This window comes from Eutrigla gurnardus (assembly GCF_963514095.1).
Source record: "Eutrigla gurnardus genome assembly, chromosome: 8".
NCBI classification, from domain to species: domain Eukaryota; kingdom Metazoa; phylum Chordata; class Actinopteri; order Perciformes; family Triglidae; genus Eutrigla; species Eutrigla gurnardus.
The window spans coordinates 17,845,061-17,863,321 of NC_139922.1; the positions used below are offsets into that span (position 1 = coordinate 17,845,061).

The 18,261-nt window shown below is 39.9% G+C and overlaps 1 protein-coding gene across 1 annotated transcript in view; it reads right to left on the reverse strand.

The window, feature by feature from the left end:
• Positions 1-18,261, reverse strand: part of celsr3 (cadherin, EGF LAG seven-pass G-type receptor 3) — a 90,989-nt gene that overhangs the window by 19,113 nt on the left and 53,615 nt on the right. Inside the window, exons 15-21 of the mRNA XM_084014738.1 lie at positions 12,110-12,251; positions 9,176-9,296; positions 7,510-7,693; positions 6,596-6,697; positions 6,409-6,503; positions 5,787-5,996; positions 908-1,106 (exon numbers count right to left, since the gene is read on the reverse strand). Coding sequence (XP_083870864.1) covers positions 908-1,106; positions 5,787-5,996; positions 6,409-6,503; positions 6,596-6,697; positions 7,510-7,693; positions 9,176-9,296; positions 12,110-12,251 — 1,053 coding nt within the window. The remainder of the gene's footprint in view (positions 1-907; positions 1,107-5,786; positions 5,997-6,408; positions 6,504-6,595; positions 6,698-7,509; positions 7,694-9,175; positions 9,297-12,109; positions 12,252-18,261) is intronic.

Genomic DNA, 18,261 nt, shown 5'->3' on the forward strand with positions numbered 1-18,261 from the left:
AAAATAAAAACAGGCAATTCATGTTGGCCAAAAAAAAGGTAAGCCTATTTTATATTTTTATATATTTCTTTTATATATTACAGGTCATGGATTAACTGTTTTCCCAAACTGCAATGGAAGGGGCTGGCGAGGCAATCTTTTAGTAGTTGGTAACTTTGATGAGTTTCATGAGTTTTGGTTGGATGGTATTTTACAGGAATTGTTTGTGTAGCTGAAAGTGTGGAATTCATTGTCTGGTTTGATCCTTTCCAAAGCTGCTGCTGTTGCCATTTCGACACCTCTCGTTGTCTGTGGCGAAGGATTATTTAAAAGTATTTTCAACACTGCTAAAGTGACAGAAAAACGTGGAAAAGAGCAAAAAGTACAAGTGACAGGATGCCAGAAACTTAACAGTCACAAAGCCAAACCTGCTGATGCATAGTTTGAGAGAGAATATCAGTGTGTGTGTGTGTGTCTGAGACTAATCATCAACTCCAGTCTATCAGAGTGTGTACTTGTGTCTGTGTATTCATGTCTGTTGCACTATGTGTGTGATCCCGAGTGTTTGGCATCTGTCAATCTAAATGATGTATGCCAGCCAGAGCTACAGCACTTCAGGGTGTTTGTTCATGTGCTGGCAGCATTCGCTGCTGTGTGTGTTTGTGTGGGAGTGTGAAATTCTCTCAGTCCCGCTGCCAGCACTCTGGCCGTGCCATCATCATTTGCATTAGTGCTGTTCATCTCCCGCTTCACAATGAGTCATTCTAGCTGATTTCACAGCAGTGATTTAAAGAATTACGAGAAAACCGCAGCGAATCTTCTGCGAAGATTAAGATTTTAATACTGTCTTAGTCTCTTTTATTGACTCTGATTAGCTGTTGTATGATGTCTGAGCGTCTGGGACTGTGTGTAGCCGTTCTAAACTCACCTATGTTTGGAGCAACCAGCGCCACAGGGTTGAGGTAGGTGAGCTTCATGTTCTGGGCCAGGTTCTGGGTGTACTGCTCCAGCAGCTCCGTCAGCTCAGCTGGACCGCCGCCCGGGATGTGGTTCTGACTCTGGGCGAGAGCCCGCCAAAGCCCAGACGTACCTGGACCCAACAGCACACTGCAGCCCCGCACAATGTTCTGCAAGCAGCGGAAAGATGAACAATAAGTAAAAGAAGCAAGGAAATAAATAGATGGTTGCAGCAGGTGTCGATGTTGATCATATTTCTATAAGATAGAAAAAGCAACAAAATGTGTCAACGTCCTGGATCAGGAAAGAGAAAGAGAGCATATGAAGAGGGGATCCTATTTTCTGTGCAGACAAGACAACTATCCCGAGACTGTGAGGATGCAGTAGCTGGGTTTCCATTCAACTGATTTGGAGCAAATAAACCAGGCTTCAGCATAGTTTGGTCAGAAGTAGGAGCCATATGCATTAGGGTTGGGCGGTATGTGTCTTTTCATATCTTTAAACCATCCTGACATTTCACCAGGAACGTTAGTTTGTTGACGCTGGTCGAGGAGACAAGAAATCTGATGTAACTCTCAGGGCCAATCCACTGACACTACAAGGACAAGGTCAAAAATTAGAAGCAGCTAAAAAACAAACCCTCTACTTCCTCCACCTCCTTACTTTTCATTATGACTCTGGATTGAAGCCTGTTATAGTCTAAACTGCAGAATCATGCAAAATGTTCTGAACAAAGAGTCATATAGGAAATCAAGAGGGGAGGGAGAGAGAGAGAGAGAGAGAGAGAGAGAGAGAGAGAGAGAGAGAGAGAGAGAGAGAGAGAGAGAGAGAGAGAGAGAGAGAGAGAGAGAGAGAGAGAGATGATTCGATATGATTCCTTGCCGTCTGAAAGCACTGCAGACTCACATAATGCTCTGGGGAGAATAAATACACTAGAAAACCTTCAGACAAACAAGGAAAACGATATACAATGCAGTATAGGAGGAATGTAGTGAATTTTAGAGTCAACAACAGGGATTGTGGATACAGATGTGGTCAGAAAAAAGTGAAAGACAATGGGAAGAAATCCATAGAAAGCAGTTTAAGCTTGGCTCAGAGATGCGTGAAACACAGAAAGATGGACAAGAAAAACAAATTGATTAGATGGGAAATGTGAGAGACAGATTAAGGGACAAAATGGATGATTGCAACAGATGCTTTAAGACCAAACAAAACGATTTTGTCCTGATTTGTTACAGCTTAATGAAGGTCAAAAACACTGCAATGAATCCATATTCTTTTAGAACAAACAAGCTCCAATGCTTCCTAAAAGCACACATGCGCAGTCTAGTTTCTGCTCCCTCTGATCATGTGATCTTGTTTAAAAGAAAAAAAAAAAAAAAACAGGAACTCAAATACCTCACTAAGATTGGCAAATAAGCCAATATTTATTCATGAAAAATGTGATGGTGGATCTTAAGCTCCACACCCAATCAGGCTGCACACCGCAAGAGCTCATATGGCGTGTATTTATCTGCCAAAAAGAAAAAGGGAAAGAAAAACAATGGAGGCTAACAAAAGGACAACGATGTGAAGAGTTTTAAAGAGGCAGCAGATGACAGTAATACAGGAAGAGAAGGAGAAACGCAGCACGTGGATGACCAACAAATATATGTGTGCAAATAATTTAGAACAAATCATTTCTTAATATCACACTAGATTTCCAAAAGCCTCTTTAAAATGAATTAAATTTCATTCTTCATTTATGCTGCCAAGATCTCACCATGAGAAATTATTATTAGCGACCTGTTAGGAGCATTGAATGTCAGATGTTGTGAATATTATAGAACGCATATTATCTGATATTTCTCTCCTCATTTAAAAACACATGTGGCACAGTTTGTTCGATGTGACATGCTCCCTGTCTGGAGGTGCTGTAGTCTCCGGGTGGATCTGATCACAGGTTGAACATGAAAGTTTCCTTCCTCCACACATCGCTGCATTCCAGAAGTGAAAACTATTCCTCCCTCTCTGCCTCCCTTTGTTACTTCTGCAGCCACCGGGCTCCGTTACTATAGTAACTGCGTTCTACAGTACCTGTTCGTCTGGCCTAATTGCTGCAGTTTACAGTTAAGTGTCATGTATTAGCAGAAATATTATATGTTTTTACTGGGGAGAATTGCGCTGCACCTGCATTTGAGTGGTGCCAGGGTTAACCAGAGCTGCCTCATTAAGTTCCGATGATGAAAAGCAGGCAGCAAGACTCTTTACAGCATGAGGTTGAGGTTACAAGTGACCTACACATTTTGAGGGTTAATGGTAACCTCAAAATGACGATGAAAATCATAATAGTGCAGACTACTGTGGCGACATACAGCTGCTATATTTTGATGTAAACCGGCCAGCCAGGTGCAAAACCCCGAATGCACACATTTCTGATTTACTGCCTGGTGAAGCAGAAAGGTGAAATGTTAAACAGGAAAAGGTTTTCATTTCACCCCCCACAGGATGCCATTAATGCTACTGCTGTGTTGCTATGGCAACTGTCCTTGTTAGCCAAAGATGATGTATTGATTACACGAAGCGGCGGACTGTATTAAGCGTTCCGCTCTGACTGTTTGAGTACCTCAATTAAATGTTCATGTTTTTAGGTTTGGATAGCAATTCGTTTGTGTGAAACAAAAACTAATTTAACACTGGTTATTAATTCAACTTTATCATTAATGAGTCTCTAACAGATCCTGTTTGTAAGAAGAGGGAGTAAGGGAACACTTACTCAGGATGCCAACCTTTGTCTTGTGTTCATAGTGTCTTAACTGGAGTCGCAGTGTGTCTGTGGGAATTCAGTGTGTGACATGTATGCATTAAATCAGATAAATGTGAGCGCTTGTTATGTTATTGTTCACCCAAGAGGGAATAGATTCACTCCCTCACTATAACCCATAAAATGTACAGTATAGAAGATAATGTGTAACTACTACTCCTCATGCCATAAAGCATAAGAAGTTCTCCCTTTGTAGAGAAACAGAGTGAAGGTCGCTGGCCCAATAATGTTGGAATATTTTTTTTTTAATTCCTTTGATTGTGGGAGTTTTGTAAAGAAAAAAAAATGCATTAATGAAACTGTATCAAAGCTCCATTCTATCTTCAAATTGGTTTTCATATGATTACAAAAAAAAAGACAGAGATGACATTCTGTGGGTCAAACTATAGGATGCTACTATCACACCCACAGTTTCTATGTTCTTAGTTGTATAACAATGACAGAACGAATGATTTTAGCACCGCAAGTTGTGGCTACAGTTGTCATCAGGTGGCTAAATCCGCCGTGCTATTATAAATTATTAAATGCTTCCCTGCTTCTTTTTATCTGCCCAGCAAGGGCCCAATTAGAATAAATCACCTCCTGGGCTGCATAAATGAGCTGTTACTGCTACGTCTAATACTATTACTAATAAAGGTGTAAGAAAATACTGATACACTAAAGTATCAGGATATTATGCCTTGTGATATTGTATACATTTTTAAAAAACACTATATATTTTTAATCGATAGTTTACATGCAAAGATTTGTGGCCGAAAAAGTGCATGATGTAATGAATGCAAATCCAGATCCTGGTGTTCTGAGTGAATACAAAAGAACACTTTTCTTTACACAGATTTTATGCGTATGGTGGAGTAATCTTTATATTTTGAGTTTTCTTCAAATTGGATTGAAAAAACCTGTGGCCTTGCTTATAGCATCACAAAACATCGCAATAAATTGAATCGCAACCCAACATCGAATATCAACAGCGTCTTGCCAATACACAGCCCTAGCTACTACTATTACTACTATGTTATTACTACTACTGCTACTGCTACTACTGCTAATACTTGTACTGTAACAAAGTGTGTTTAAATGACAGGGAGAAAAGTTGGACTAATTTAATCTAATGTCATTGGTGCTTCTTGACTTTCTCTATAGAAACTGTGCCTTTATCTTGTAGTCAACGTACTACAATTCAATTGATGTTTAGTCACACAAGTTCAACTGATGTTAATGCTCATCAATGAGCCTTTAATCTTTTTTACTGATGCATTAACTTGCTACCTGTTCTTGCCTTGAAGAAGGTCTCCGACTGAAAGATCGCTTAATAAATAGATTTTTGCACAGATTTAACTTTTTTTTTTCATTGAAGATTTGATACAAGAAATCTCTTTGCGAATGAAAAATATATTGATTATGAACACATTTCACATCACTGTTTAACAGGCAAGATGGGGGTTTTACTTTATATATGATGGATGGGAAACTGATTTCTTGTCAGCCAAATTGGTTGTGTAGGCTAAATATCCACATAAAAATGATATGGAGATCTCTATTAGCGCCTGCATGTCAAAACGCCAACATGCTAAAATGATCCTGCGTCAGCTCCTGCCATATCAGGTAAAATGAGACTGCCAGTTAATATGGGAAGATGACATGTTGCAGTATTTCATGTGGTACTGTCACTGCATCACCATAGCAACATTCCCTCTCATTTCAGAGGAAAGACATCTTGCCGTACTATCTCGTCACCTCATAAAAGGTACTCTATATCAATCATATCTACAGCTTTAAAAAGCACACCCGTTATTTTATGTCTCCTGGCAGAGATGTGATGGCTGGCGTTAGTAATGGACTTCAGATTGGAAATCTGGTTTAGTTCTAAAACATCTTCAATAACATATTCATAAATCTAATATCCAGTTGTGATGGTAGAATATCAAACCCCCAAAAAACCTGGAGATTATCTCCACAAACAAACGTCAGCGTAAAACACACAGAGAGTCTGTGTTTGGTTAAAGAAACTGAAAAGGAGAAGTGAATTATGCGATCTTCGTTTCACCTCATTGAAGTGTGCGTCCTGAGTAGCGGTGAGTCCGAAGCCATTCTGTTGGGTCTCAAAGGTCAGGAGGCGGGACAGCAGCCGTTCAGCGATCTGCAAGTCATTGCCGTAGAGTCTGGCGGTTGACTCGGTGACGTCACGGAGCTGGTGGGCAAGTTTCTTCTCCATGATGGTGTTCAATTCGGTCTCATTACGCTCCAGAGAATCAAGCTAAATAAACAGACAGCAAGGAAACATGAAAAGGTTAATTTATCCACTTTTTACAACCATTTAAGAAAAACTGGGATTTAATATTACAATATTAAAATGCACAGAAAATTGGCTACAAAGTTGCTTCCACATGTAAAATATCTGCATTTAAGTACTTCATCGGAATTGTGTCCCAACCAAACTGTGGAGATTTTTTTAAACGGGAGTAAATCCCATTGTTCTCAAAGGGAAACATCACTCTCTTTTGAATTTGCAAGTTGAGAACCAACTATCAACGGAGGGTTTCCAAAACGGTTTGAAACTGGAGAAGGTAAAGCAGGCGTTCAAACAACACATCACAGCACATCTTAGATTTGGCCTGCATTCAGCATTTTTAAAGGGTGCATGTTTTGGGTGGTGTTACTCTACATACAGCAGCATTGAGCTCCACAAATGGAGGTGAGGTGCAGTTGTAGAGGTCTGGCTCCAGCCAGCCTCTCTCTGCATCACAGTGTCTGATGGCCGCACCTGCAAGGAGGAGAAACAGGAAGACCAGTATGTCTGTGAGTATATGCACATGTTTAAATGCATTATGTCTGTGTGTATGAGTGTGTACGGACCGATGGAGCCTTTGGGGCAGGGCACTGCGGCAGGCAGGTTGAACTTGGTGCGAGGCCACCAGATCCCCTGAGTGATGGTCTTTGGACAACCATCATAAATGACTGCAGAGAGAAAGAACATTATTTAAAATCATCCTTATCAGTCTGATTCAAATAAAAACAAAAAGTCAAAAATGTTATGGATGATTGTTATTTTTTTACTTGCAGAGAAGAGAATTCAAACGAATGAGGATAAAATACCAGCTACAAATGAAAGGAGGTCATTACTAGATGGAAAGTGGGAAAGTTACACAAGAGAAAAACAGATACGTGGAATTAACTGGAAGATGAATATTGTCTAGAATTTGTTATTCTTGACATGGACACAAGTCTGATAAACACAACCATTTTGATAGAAAAAACAAAAGAAGAAAGTGAAATCCTATTACAGTCATGATTAAATATGGTCAAAGTTGCCTTATTATTTTTCTTTTATGTATTTTTGTCTCCATAAATAATATACTGGCTTTAAAGCCATCGTGAAAATTATATATTGTCCTTAAATTACACAAGATACAGTTCTCTGTGACATTTCTAAGAGAGAAACAAAGAAGGTAACACATTATTGTGGCTATTGCTGGAAAACAACACTGACAAAGTTTTCATAATAAATCCAGCTCTGCAAAAGAGTGGATCATTTTTGTCAATCCTTCGGCCTTCTTGTCAAGGAACTCAGATATTTCAGTACCTCCAGCAAGGCAACTTACTGTTTGTTATGAGAACACAATGCAGTGAATTACATTTCTGACAGTTTGCAGTGTTTCACATGTGATGCCGAGCACATGGACAAATAAATGAATGATGTAGCCTCCGTTGGCTGAACCAGTCATTTTGAAATGCAAAAGTCTGAAACAAAAGGATGCAAACATTCTCACCATCACAGCCTGAATTTGTGACCTCAGCGAAAGGGCTGTCACATACGTTGCACTGGCGACCAATCACGCCGGGCCTGCACTGACACTGGCCTGACTCTGGATCACATGACCGCGAGAAGGAACCCACCGGGTAGCAGTCACATGGCAGGCAGGCGTCAGAGCCCCGAAGATGATAGTGAAACTCCTGAATACACACAATAGTGTCAGCGATTACATCACCACATGCATTAGGGAGAAATAGAAACAGGATGATGGTGCAACGCCACTATTTTCATTTTTTAAAGTTCCCCTTTATTCAAAAATGTGTTTTGCTTATTATAACTTTAGTTTTATGCAGAATGTATGTGCAAAGTTTGTTTTCATATCCATCTATATTTTTTGTATTTAGTAGTTCAAATCCTGACAAGAGAATTATTTACATATTCATAGATTCTGGATTTTGTATAATGGGAGGAGGAGGACTATCATTTGAATTATTTAAATCCAACTAGTAAATTGAACATTTTTGTGAGAGAAAAAAAAACAACTTATCAGGTCCAAATTATTATTCTAAGCATCCTGAGTGTTTTTATACATCTTCCAACATGTCTTGAGGGGACCTTTAAGGAACGTTTTTAATTTCCACACACATTGTTATCTCCGCCTGTAGCAGCGTTATGTTACATTAGTAATCTGCTTTTTCCTTATGGTCCAAAACATAGACAGAGCCAGTCTGCTTCCAGAGTCAAATCCCCTCAACGTGATCATCATTTTTGCCACTTAAGAGAATAACACTCGTGTTTATGGGAAATTTGTGCTCAGCGCAATTAATTTAATTGAGGGGCATTCAGAATAATTAAATTAATTGTTAATGCTTAAGATGTGCAATGTACTTAATATACTTAATACAGAGTTGTGTGTGTCAGTCAGCCTCAACCTGAAAGGCTTAATTAAAAAAAAGTTTATCTTGTGAGGATGAAAAGCTGAATAAATCTTTTATTTCAAGCTTAATTTTTTTTTAGAAAATTAAGAACAAGGAGCCAAAGGGCACAGGATACCATGAGGTTAGGTACTTTGTTCAAGGGCAATATCAGAGATTAAAGATTAGGGTCAAAAGATCAGATTAAGGGCGGGATAAAACAGGGTTAAACATGCTGGACACACACAAACATATCAATATACTCACTCACACGTTCAGACAAGCCAGAAATATAAATATGTAGGGATCATGATCGTGTCATGGTTGATATCGTTTGTCTGGCTTAGCATGTCAGGCTATCGGACTGTGAGATGATTACTGTGAGTCTGGGTTAAACCAAAGTGAGCTTTAGAGTTACACCACTAAAAGCCTAGTAATCCAAACAGTATTCAATGTGATGATGTAAAAATACACAACTTTATACCAGCAGGTCTGTAACCATTCAATAGAGCTTTGAGGAGCTACTGTCTAAAAGCTCTGTTATATGAAGAAAAGCTAAAAAAAAAGTGAATTATGCTACAAATCTACAGCTGAAGAAATAAAGGCAGGTACTGCACTATAATTATTAATAATCATACAATCTGCTTCCAACAAACTCTTTACATTAGCCAAGTGTCACAAAATATATATATATATAAGTATAGCTACATCAGCATTCTATCCACAAACGCCTGAAAGCCACGATGTGTGTGTGCCTTTCCTGATCACCTTGCAGTGACAGTGTCCGCTGGTTTTGTTGCAGTCGGGGTCGAAGCCTTTATCAGTGTCACAGTGACACGGTCCACAGGTCGGAGTTCCCCACCAACCCCTGGGACACTGGTGGTCAATCCTACGCACACAGACAAACCGGTAAAATCAGACAAGTGAGCGGAATCAGTATGGAAATAATTAAACAAAGAGATTAAAGAGAGATGGAGGAAGCAAAGTGAGGGATCAAAACGAGAAGATATTGATATTGAAATGTGCAAAAAGAAACTAGAGGTAAAGGGAGTGAGGATAGGTCAGGAAAGACCAGAGTTCAAATATGACACCTTTCATACTGTAGATTTGACCATTATTATCCAAAATATAAAGTAATGCCCTTGGCTTTGACACAAAAAGAGCTATTAATTCATTTTAAAATCGGTGTTTTCTAAACTAATGAACTTCAAACTTGATCACTGTAGTTTATTCCACATGTGACTAAGCTTTCGTTCTCTTTGCTCGGCTCTCTTTTAATCGTCTGTTCTCGATGTCTAATGGATCAATGGGGAGATGAATGCGTTTCAATGAGGATTCTTGTGTGCGTGTCTTCATTGCTCCTTACGGGGAGCTTAGACGAGGTAATTCAGATATCAGCGAACTTAATAGAACATTAGGATTGACTGTATTTCTCCAGAGATTTGTTTGTTTCTGTCTCCCGACTGTTCCAAATGAAGCGTCTCTCCCCGCTGTGTCTTTTTGGTGGCTTAAAGGGCTCACAAGGCAACACGAAAACATCCAGAGAGGCAAATGCTTTGATTTAACATCACTGGGGAAGGTGGCGCATTTAAACAGAGGCTGCGTCTCTTAACAGGTGCTGTGCTCTGATAAATCGTCTTAAATAAGAAATTAGTTGTAACTGTTGTTAAAGAGAGCTAACATGATAGTTCTCATTAACACACTTGAACACTGCACGGCTACAGCAATTACTTTTTATTCATATATATTCTGGAGCACAAACTGATATCTTTAAAGCACCTACTTTGTCTGATCAGGAGTTAAAAACAACTAACATTTTCGATGAAAATTTAAAAAATTTACGATTTATGATATGTTGAAAATTACTACGATTGAAACATCAATATGATAATCTTTCGACTGATTGATTAAGTTGAATAAATTGCGTTAGTAGGATGATGATTAATGAGCCAAACTTCTACTTTCGCCGTCTTCCTTAAAGAGGCAAGAAAGAAAATTACAGCAGCGGGGAGAGAGAGAGGGAATCAGGGGAAATTAAAGGAAAGAGCAGACGTATATTTCATCAGCAGCTGACAACAGGCCGCTGTGTGTCTTTGTGAACATACATCAACTAGATCAAAGATGAGACACACACACATACACACACACAGACACACACACACACACAGACACACAGAGACAGACACAGACAGAGAACAGATCATGAGATAAATGTAAAGCCGTGTAGAGTTCACAGGCAGGAAGGAAGGGAGCATGGGGTGAAGTCAGGGTCACGCTCGCTTTACACAGTGTAACACACATACACACACACACACACACACACACACACACACACACACACACACACAAACACACACATAACCTTGGTGTGTGTGTGTGTGTGTGTGTGTGTGTGTGTGTGCGTGTGTTTTATTTTGTTAAGTCTACACTCATTCCACTGTGGATTACATGCAACACTGGAGATGTAGGACAACAAGGCAGAACTAAGGCTACTAACAGACACACGCACACACACACACACACACAGACACAGACAAAAACACACTGAACCACGGCTTAGCTCAGCTCAGCATCAAAGATTTTTAGACCATGGGTGCAGTCGAATAGTCAAAAAATAAGGTCCTAACTCCTATTCCTATCTCCTATTCCTTGACCTCTGGGGAAAACGTCACGGGGTTAAGGAAAGGGGATAGGAGAACTCAAAAGGATTTAGGAAAGGTCGACCGCGGTGCTCAGAGAATCCGACCGGACTTTCACTAAGCTACGTCATTAAAACGCGGCCGCTGATGATTGACAGCTGATGATCGGCACCGGCGATTGACGTGCGTCTGCGCTGGAGAAACTACAATAATGGACTACAAAAAGCGCATCGTCCACTTCTCCACATGTTGGTTTTATCAACAGCTGGTTCACTGACCGGCTTCAGGTCCAGCAGCTCCTCCTTCCTGTTTGACCGTTGTTTTATTTACTTTTCATTTGTGGTTTTAGTTTCGTTTTTGTCAAACATTTGTAACATGATTGAAATAAATAAAAAAATACCATTAAATTATTATCACTGTCCACACATTTATTATCACTATTCCAATTACTATATGTCTGCATGAAAGTCATTGTTAAATATGTAAATGCACATATCGTTTGTTTTCATTAACGGCCGAGGTGTGCGGCACTTTAAATGTTGCTCTCGCAAAGAATTGTGGGTCGGCGTAATCTCCTTTCCTTTCGCATAGGAAGGTCCGTTGCATCCTATGCTAAAGGAGCTCTGAAAGGAAGCATTGGAGCTCCTTTCCTATGCATTTAGAGAATTCGAACAGCTCTTATCATGGCGGCCACTTGTTTACTTCCGGGTCACTTCTTCAGTTAGGAACCTTCCTAAGCAAAAAAGACTATTCGACTGCACCCAATGTCTCACAGGTAAACTGGAGTTCAAAGGTTGAGTTAATTGTGTGCAAGTGTGTGTACATAGACTGTATAAAATATGGAAGCAGTCTCCATGACATCACCGATAGCTTTATTAAAAGCTGTTATGAATCACGGTTGTCACCATCTTGGCAGTGATGACAAAACCTAACTCTATAAATGGGCAAAGCAGTGGATAGAATCATTTTTGGCGCCAGTCTCAAGTGGCCATTTGAGGAACTACAGTTTTTGGCACGTCTGGCTTTCATTTCTCAGCACTGGAGGTTCCCACTTGGTGCGTACCTGTGTTGGCAGTACTGCCCATAGTGGTTGTCTCCACAGTCACAGATGTATCCATGGGAAGAGCTGGGCTTCCTGTGGCACTGAGCCTCGTTTTCACATGGATTCAGATGGCAAGCGTCAGTGCAGCCTCTCCCATAGTAGCCTGGGGGAGAGAGAGAGAAAGAAGTGTCCATTATGGTTGGAGCAACGGACCTGTTGACCATCTTGTACACGCAACACATCTTTGTCTTTGGAGTAGAAAACAGTGAACTCTTTTTATGGGAGACTACTACTGCTACATGGACAACATTCACTGGCAATATATAGTATTTTAAAACCCTGGTAGTGTGACATCCTTATATCTGTAATGCACTTAAGTCATAGGGAAGATAGACAAACAACAACAGCAGAGAGTTTTTGTTGTTCCTGTTGTTGGTTTTAGACTATTAAAAGAACTTAAGCTTAGCAAAAGGTTGGTTTTGATAAGTATTAGAAATACAGATAAGTACATCTGATTGATATTCTAGTCTTTCACCAGTGGAAATAATGCATTAAATGTTTGACTTATTTTGAAGATCAAAATAATACGACGTAGAAAATATGACAAAGGCACAGACATTCAAAATGACACAGAAGAACTCCCCTTGCATGTACAATCATGAAATGAGGGCACAACTATTGAAGTCTTAATATGCAGAACACAGCTCAATTTCCCAGCCGCGTCCCAGCAATAATAACCTGTCAGTTCACAAGTACAAGTCCCAAACATCAAACAGCGATTATCACAAACAAGACTCTCCCGGCTCACTGCTGCTAGGCCAACCACACGCCGCCACTGTGCATCTCAATGACTGCTGTCATCCACTCAGAATAAACCACGAAGCAATGCTGCCTTTGAAACAAAATTACTACCACAAAACATATTTTAACAAATCACACAAACAACTACAGTCTGAGCATTAAAGGAAAACTACACTGATCACGGTGACTTACACAAAAAGAGGCTTTTCTGCTGCAATTCATGAAAGAGTTTAAATGGGGTGTTTCATCGAAAAACAAAAACAAAACATGACTAGACCCATTTTATCATATCATTATAATTTTCTCTAATAATACCAATTAGACAAGTCATTTATCACAGTCACCGGTTGTCATTTGTTATTTAAAATTGGTTGTCAATCACATGAGGGTGAGCTGTACCTAATAGGAGCCTGCTAGAGGACAGACGCTGGAGGTGAGAGCAGAGATATGGAACAAAGGTACTGGTGTGCTGCAAAGAAGATTGCACAGAGCAATTATTTTGTTGAAATTGTGATAAAAAATCCCTGAGTGGGGCCAGGTAGTTGAGTGGACTCTCCTCATCAGCAGCATGTAAGGCCTGCAACCTTTTCTTGAGTGGCAACCAAGATGTTCAGGTATGTTGTGGCTGGTCAGCAGCAAACATGTTTTAAACTTAACTAGATTTTGTCCAAAATGTCATCAGTTCATAATTGTATTCTATAAGAAATGTGTGTAAAATTGTCATTATGGGGACATGAAATTTTGAGTTATGGCCAAATACAAGTGTGCAAGTGAAGTGGATGTTTTGAAGAAATGTGTTCAATGTGTTCTTGAGTATATATCCCTATATTGGATTCCAAAATACTAATTCATCATCCTTGAGTCCAGGTGGACCTTTGTGTCTAAATTGAAGACATTCCCTCCACGCAGTCATGAGATATAGCGATCACGAGGACGGACAACCCAAAAACACCTCTCGCCACGGCAGGCGTCAGCGTTAGCAAACCATTGGAGAAAAAATGTGAAAACTTTTCAACCCTAATAGCACAGAAATGTGCCTCGGTAAAAGCAAAGAAATCACTTCAATAGAACAATATACAACACACAAATTCCCACAGTGCACTTCAGTGTACGGCTGTGCCGAATGGTGAGTGAAGTAGTCGTTCACTTCAATAAAATCCCCAGACACTTCACACAAATACACCGGCCTCTTATATGGTAATACAGGCTGCCACGTAAAGCACCTCTTTAATCTAATGACTAAAGCAGAGTGCTTCACACACACTTTGTGGTGTATTTAGCACGAATAAAGAAGGCCTCTCACCCAGACCTGCTTTTAAATATAAAAAGTCATCAAAGACTAAATTGGTGTATTTATCCTTTAATGTACCTGAACTTAACAGTCGGATTCAAATATTATGTGTCAGCCACAACACAACACTCTACTTTTAATGTTGAATGGAAATAAAAGCAATAAATCCTATAAATTACATTCATATTGGTGTGGAAATATTGACTACGAAAAATTTAAAAATAATAATGCTGAATCCTCATAATACAGCTCAGCTCTCGGGATTGAAGGTATTTGTTGCATCGCCTGTGGTAAAGCAGAGCCAGAAAATACTCATGTCAATATTCATATCAATACTAACCTTCGAGTGAAAAGCAAACAAATTTAATAAAATCTCTAAAATAAGATTTGTTTTTGGCCATAACATTACACTGATCACTTTCAACAAAGATCTCTGCCACATATACAAAGACACATTCACACACAATCACCTCCCATCCTGTAGCAAGCAAGCTCTGCTTTCAGGTCGGCCCTTTTAATTTAACAACACTGAATAGAAGGACCCCTCCATAGACTTAAGTGTGACTGCAGTGTGTGTGCAGCCCGTCCAGGTCTGCATTTCTCCCTGACAAAGCTGAGAAATACATCTGCTTTCACGGAAACCACTCTGCTTTTCAAGCCCGTGGCCTTGGCTGCAGCGTTAGACACACCCAAGGTTTCCAATGACTCCTATTCTTTAAATATCTCTTTCTCTCTCGCACGCTTATTCCGTTCTTTGTGAAACTACAAAACCCACACATACTGCAATTAGTACAATCAAACCAAACACTGGCCTTTTGCACCTCCCCAAACATCCATACACACCGTTTTCTTCATTTCATCTACGTTTCTCTCACTTTGACCTAATACACACTAGCATTAAGATAATCACAGAGATTGTTATTTCCAATTATTTTTCTCAATTAATTTTCACACACACACACACACACACACACACACACACACAGCATTGTGTCTGTTATTCCTTCTCTCGTGATCCCCCGCTCTCCGTCTCCAACTCTGTTGGTCTCCACTTCTGTCGCTTTGTCTCAAACATACCCACACACTCAGTCATCTTCTGTCTGCCCTATACATCCTTACACTTTCACCATGGCAACTGACAGAGATAGAGAGGCGACTTTGGCGCTGGCTGTTTTCAGGCGCTTATAATGACACTGGCCTTGTCAAAACAATATGAGAGAGAGAGAGAGAGAGAGAGAGAGGAACTCAAGCCTGTAAGAACAAAGAGCTGTAAATCACATGTGTGTGTTTTTGTCTCTTACAACTCCAGTTTCAGGAGCTCATTTGCAAAGTTTTGCCTCTCGAGCCGTACGCACATCCAGTCTGTGTGACTCACAGCTTCACGTCTGGCTTCACACACTTTATTGTACACAACATCTTGACTTCTGCAAGAGACCACGATCGGGAAAAGAAACATGAGTCATCTGTTTAGTGAAATATACATTCATCCTCTGGGCATCCAACTGTCTTCTCTCTGACAGTGGAAAGATTGTGGATGTCAGAACTATCCCATGAAAATGTGAAGGGGTTCCAATGACTGTGGTATGTGAAAGTGTTCCCTCACAAAGATGAAGCACATCAAATCCATTTTGGTGTCCTCGTAAACATTGGGATCTAACAGCGGAACGAAATGTCCAACAAATCTGAGGGCTCAAGACATAAAGATCCAGTTTAAGATAAAATTAATTAATAAATCTAAATTTGACAAACCAATGAATTAAAGTAAAAAAAAAAAAAAAACTTTGTTTGGGTCACTGTACACTGAATAATCATATACGATAAAGTTAAAACTTCCTTCCAATAGCAGATTTCTAATATTTAGAAAAAACTCCACTGTATCTTTGACGTACCATTCATATATCCACACAACGGTGCCAAATACCTGTACATTTTTTGTTTTTTTAATACCAAACCTGATCAATAAATGCCATTCCTACGTGGGGAGTCATTTGTCAGCGGGAACAACTGATTCAGCACCTTGAGCATCTGACACGAAATACAGCTTGAACTCATAAATCTCTCCCTCTCCCTCCCAGAGGATCTGAGCTTAATATACTGCAGCTGCACACGGCACCCAAAGACAACAATAACCTCATGTAATGCACTTTGCTGACATACTCCATCTGAAGAAAATATTGTGTCGTTTTCAATCCCAATTTTAATGTCTCAACAAAAACAGGAATTGTTAATAAATGGCTCATTACCACTGTACCAGAGTTCCTGTTTGCAAAGAACGAACATATGTTTTCTACATGTGACGGAGTTGGTTTTTAAACAGCTCGGGGAACTCAAGCAGACATAGATTAACATGGCTGTAATTCAGTTAAATTAGATTTTTCACTGCAGTGAATTAGCCCGTAGCGAATGGCAGCAACTGTCAAGTAAATACAGGCACAAACATACACAGGCTTACATAATGCATACGTATACAGATACAAATATGAGGGCAGATGTCTTTGTCATGCAGCACCTGTGTGTGTGTGTGTGTGTGTGTTTTCTACACTGCATGAATCCAAGGTGCTAAAAAGCAGTTGCATGAGAGTCATTGGGTTAGTTTCCACAGCAGGCCAAAATACACAAACACACACACACATGAAAGGGAATTATTCAGAATGCACCACTCTTTTCTTTCTCTCTCTCTCTCTTCGCTTATTAAACTTTGATTTGATTTGTCTCGGAGCAGCATTCATTGTTTAACATTCTCCATTATTAATGCTCATTGTGCTGATGAAAGATAATGATAATGAGTAAGAGAGAGAGTGAGTGTGTGTGTTAGCAAATAAGTGGATGCACAAGAAGTTGCAAGTTATTTTTGTGCGTGTGAAGGCATCAGAGTGTGTGTGTGTGTGTGTGTGTGTGTGCTCTAAGTAACTCCAAGGTGTTAGCATTAGCTTGTGGCTATGCAGGATGCTGCGGGGATAGCAGCACCTCTCAGCTTCCTCTCTCATGTTGTCAGGCCTGAGGCTCTCTCAAGTTAACAAACTATATCTTCCACACACTCTCTCTCTCTCTCACTCCTTCCTCTTTCACTCCCTCCAACTCTGGTTTGATCTCCTGCTCTCATTTTCAAACTTTTCTTTCTTGAAAAACTTTACGTCGATTGCTCCTCCATCACCTGGAGGTAGACACTGGAGTACAACTTTAGTGCTGAGGTAGTCGTGTTCAGGCATTTGCAGCTGAAACGCAACGTACCACATCAAGTCACTGACTCTTAGTCGAATGAAAAGAAAAACCGCATTGGTTCGCAGCTGTTCCTTATTAAGCATAGCCACTTGACTACCGTGTACTAGTTTGCGCTTCTGTGTTTCAAGGCGGCAAAGTGATTGGCCAAGCACGGCCTACACTTAAACACAATGGTATATTGTTTTTGTTTCTTTTTTTTTTTTAATTCAAGTAAAATTTAGTGTCACAAGCCAAAAACAAAGCACACTTTTTTGGGTGTATTGCTGTTTGAAAAGCACTGCAAGTAAAAGGATCAATATATTGTGAAAAAGTGGTACGAAAACGTGAACAGGTTACTTTTTCTCTCCCCTCTTTTTGTCTTTCATGTGATTCTTTTTCTCCTAATTTGCTATTCAATCTATTGGCTTGTCCCTCTTGTAAATCAAGACTATAAATAATCTCCTTGGTTAGTCTAGTCTGTTTAATCAATACCTGTAGTACTGTACTGCAGTCTTTGCATCAGAAGCTGCTAATAGAGCTTTGAATAAATATCAAATATCGCTCTTCATCCTCTCCACTTTCACGATTCTTTCTCTGTGCGCTGCCCTCATGGTAATTTTCTCTCCGTGCTATGCTTTACATGTCTCTGTGTGCATTTATGGCAGCTGTGTGTGGATCTATTCCCAAATGTGTCATCAGTGTTTTCAGGCTGTTTGATTTGACTTTCCCGTGCCCTCTTTCTTCTCATTTCTTCCTCTTGCCTCAAAACTTCTGGTGTTTGTTTTACACTACTTCTGTCACCCGCCGCTTTCTCTTCATTAATCATTCAAATATTCAGTCTCTCTGTTCCTCCTTTGCCTCTTTTTCATCTTTCCATAGT